Raw genomic sequence first — 1,429 nt, 5'->3', positions numbered from 1 at the left:
AAAAATAAAACTTTCTTTTTTTATATACATATAAATATATAAAATATAGATATTTATATATTATCTTCGATATTATGTCTCAACAAAATAATCACATACATTATCATATAGATGGTGATGTTTTATTTGTAGTAGAAGACACAAAATTTCTTGTGCACAAAAATATAATCGGATTGGCATCAAAAATGTTTTATGATATGTTCACATGCGCTACTCCAAATTATTCAACTCAAAATGATAGTGAAAATACACCAGTAGTAGTATTAGAAGGGGAATCAAAGAAAACATTTGAAAATTTATTATCATATATTTATCCAAATACATTTATTTTGATAGATTGGGATAATATAGAAGAATTTTTAAGATTTTCAGAAAAATATATTGTTGATAGTGTTTTATTAAGTGCGAAAACATTTCTTGAAAGAGAATTTCGTAAAAATCCTTTATATTCATTAATTTTAGCTGATAGATATCATTTTAAATCTCTTTATAAAGAATCTTCAAAATTAGTTTTAGACAAATTTCCTGAATACAAAAGAAAAGATATATTTTCTCAACTTTCTTTATACTCTCATACTGTTTTAACTAAAAAATATAATGCTTATACGGATTCTTTAGCTAAATTGGCCAACGTAGATTTTACTTCTGGTTATTTACATTGTGATGATTGTAATAAACAATCCGATCATGATTTAAAAATCAATCAAGAGTTTATTGAAAGAAGTAAACAAGTTCAAATTTTACCTTTGCCTTTACCTCCTACTCCTCCTTCTGCTACGAGAAAAATTTTGTTTAATAGTATCGGTTATAGAACTTGTGATAATCAATTTATGACTTTTCAATTACCTAGAAAATTCAAAAAACATTTCGGTGTTTTTGAACCTTTAGAATGTAAAAAACATAAAAAAGATCCTACCTTTTACCTTTACGTTGAATTGGGTGAATGAGGGAGAAGATTATATTCAAGAATCAAAGAGAATGTAAGATTAAAATTTTAAGGTTTTTAGCGATGGTGTTGTGTGTGATTTTCTTACAAGAATTTCTTTTATATATATATTTTTTCTCTCTATTTTGTAACTCATCTCTCTCTTTGTATTAATTTTTTTGAAAATTCTGGTGTAATAAAAAATTTTGCATTTTTTCTTTTCATATTTTTCTATCTTTTCTATCAAAGTTTTATCTCTACGCAAGAAGTCTTGGAAATTTAATGCACGCGCATGTTGAAGATGCGCTTTAATAATTGCTTGCATAATTATTCCCGTGATTTAATTTAACAATCATGATTAACCGCATATCTCGCATATCTGTTATTTAAAATCGTGTAACGCTCACGTGTCTGATCAAACATTTCTCGGAGTTCTCTTGTGGAACTCGGCTAAACAGAAATGGAGAAAGTTATGCGGTGTGAGAGGTACATTTAGTATATTTC

General features: G+C 26.7%; 1 protein-coding gene across 1 annotated transcript; it reads left to right on the top strand.

The window, feature by feature from the left end:
• OCT59_000584 (uncharacterized protein) lies at nucleotides 1-1,150 on the top strand. Its single transcript, XM_025322313.2, has one exon. It carries the CDS (start codon nucleotides 75-77, stop codon nucleotides 945-947), a length of 873 nt encoding a protein of 290 aa, XP_025166582.1. The 5' UTR covers nucleotides 1-74; the 3' UTR covers nucleotides 948-1,150.
• Nucleotides 1,151-1,429: the final 279 nt, after the last annotated feature.

Source organism: Rhizophagus irregularis, chromosome 1 (genome assembly GCF_026210795.1).
Source record: "Rhizophagus irregularis chromosome 1, complete sequence".
Lineage (NCBI taxonomy): Eukaryota > Fungi > Glomeromycota > Glomeromycetes > Glomerales > Glomeraceae > Rhizophagus > Rhizophagus irregularis.
The sequence above is the reverse complement of the archived record's forward strand: the minus strand, read 5'-3'. Positions and strand labels throughout refer to the sequence as shown.

Coding starts and splice junctions, on each gene's coding strand:
- OCT59_000584 (XM_025322313.2), top strand. CDS start 75: ATGTCTCAACAAAATAATCACATACATTATCATATAGATGGTGATGTT.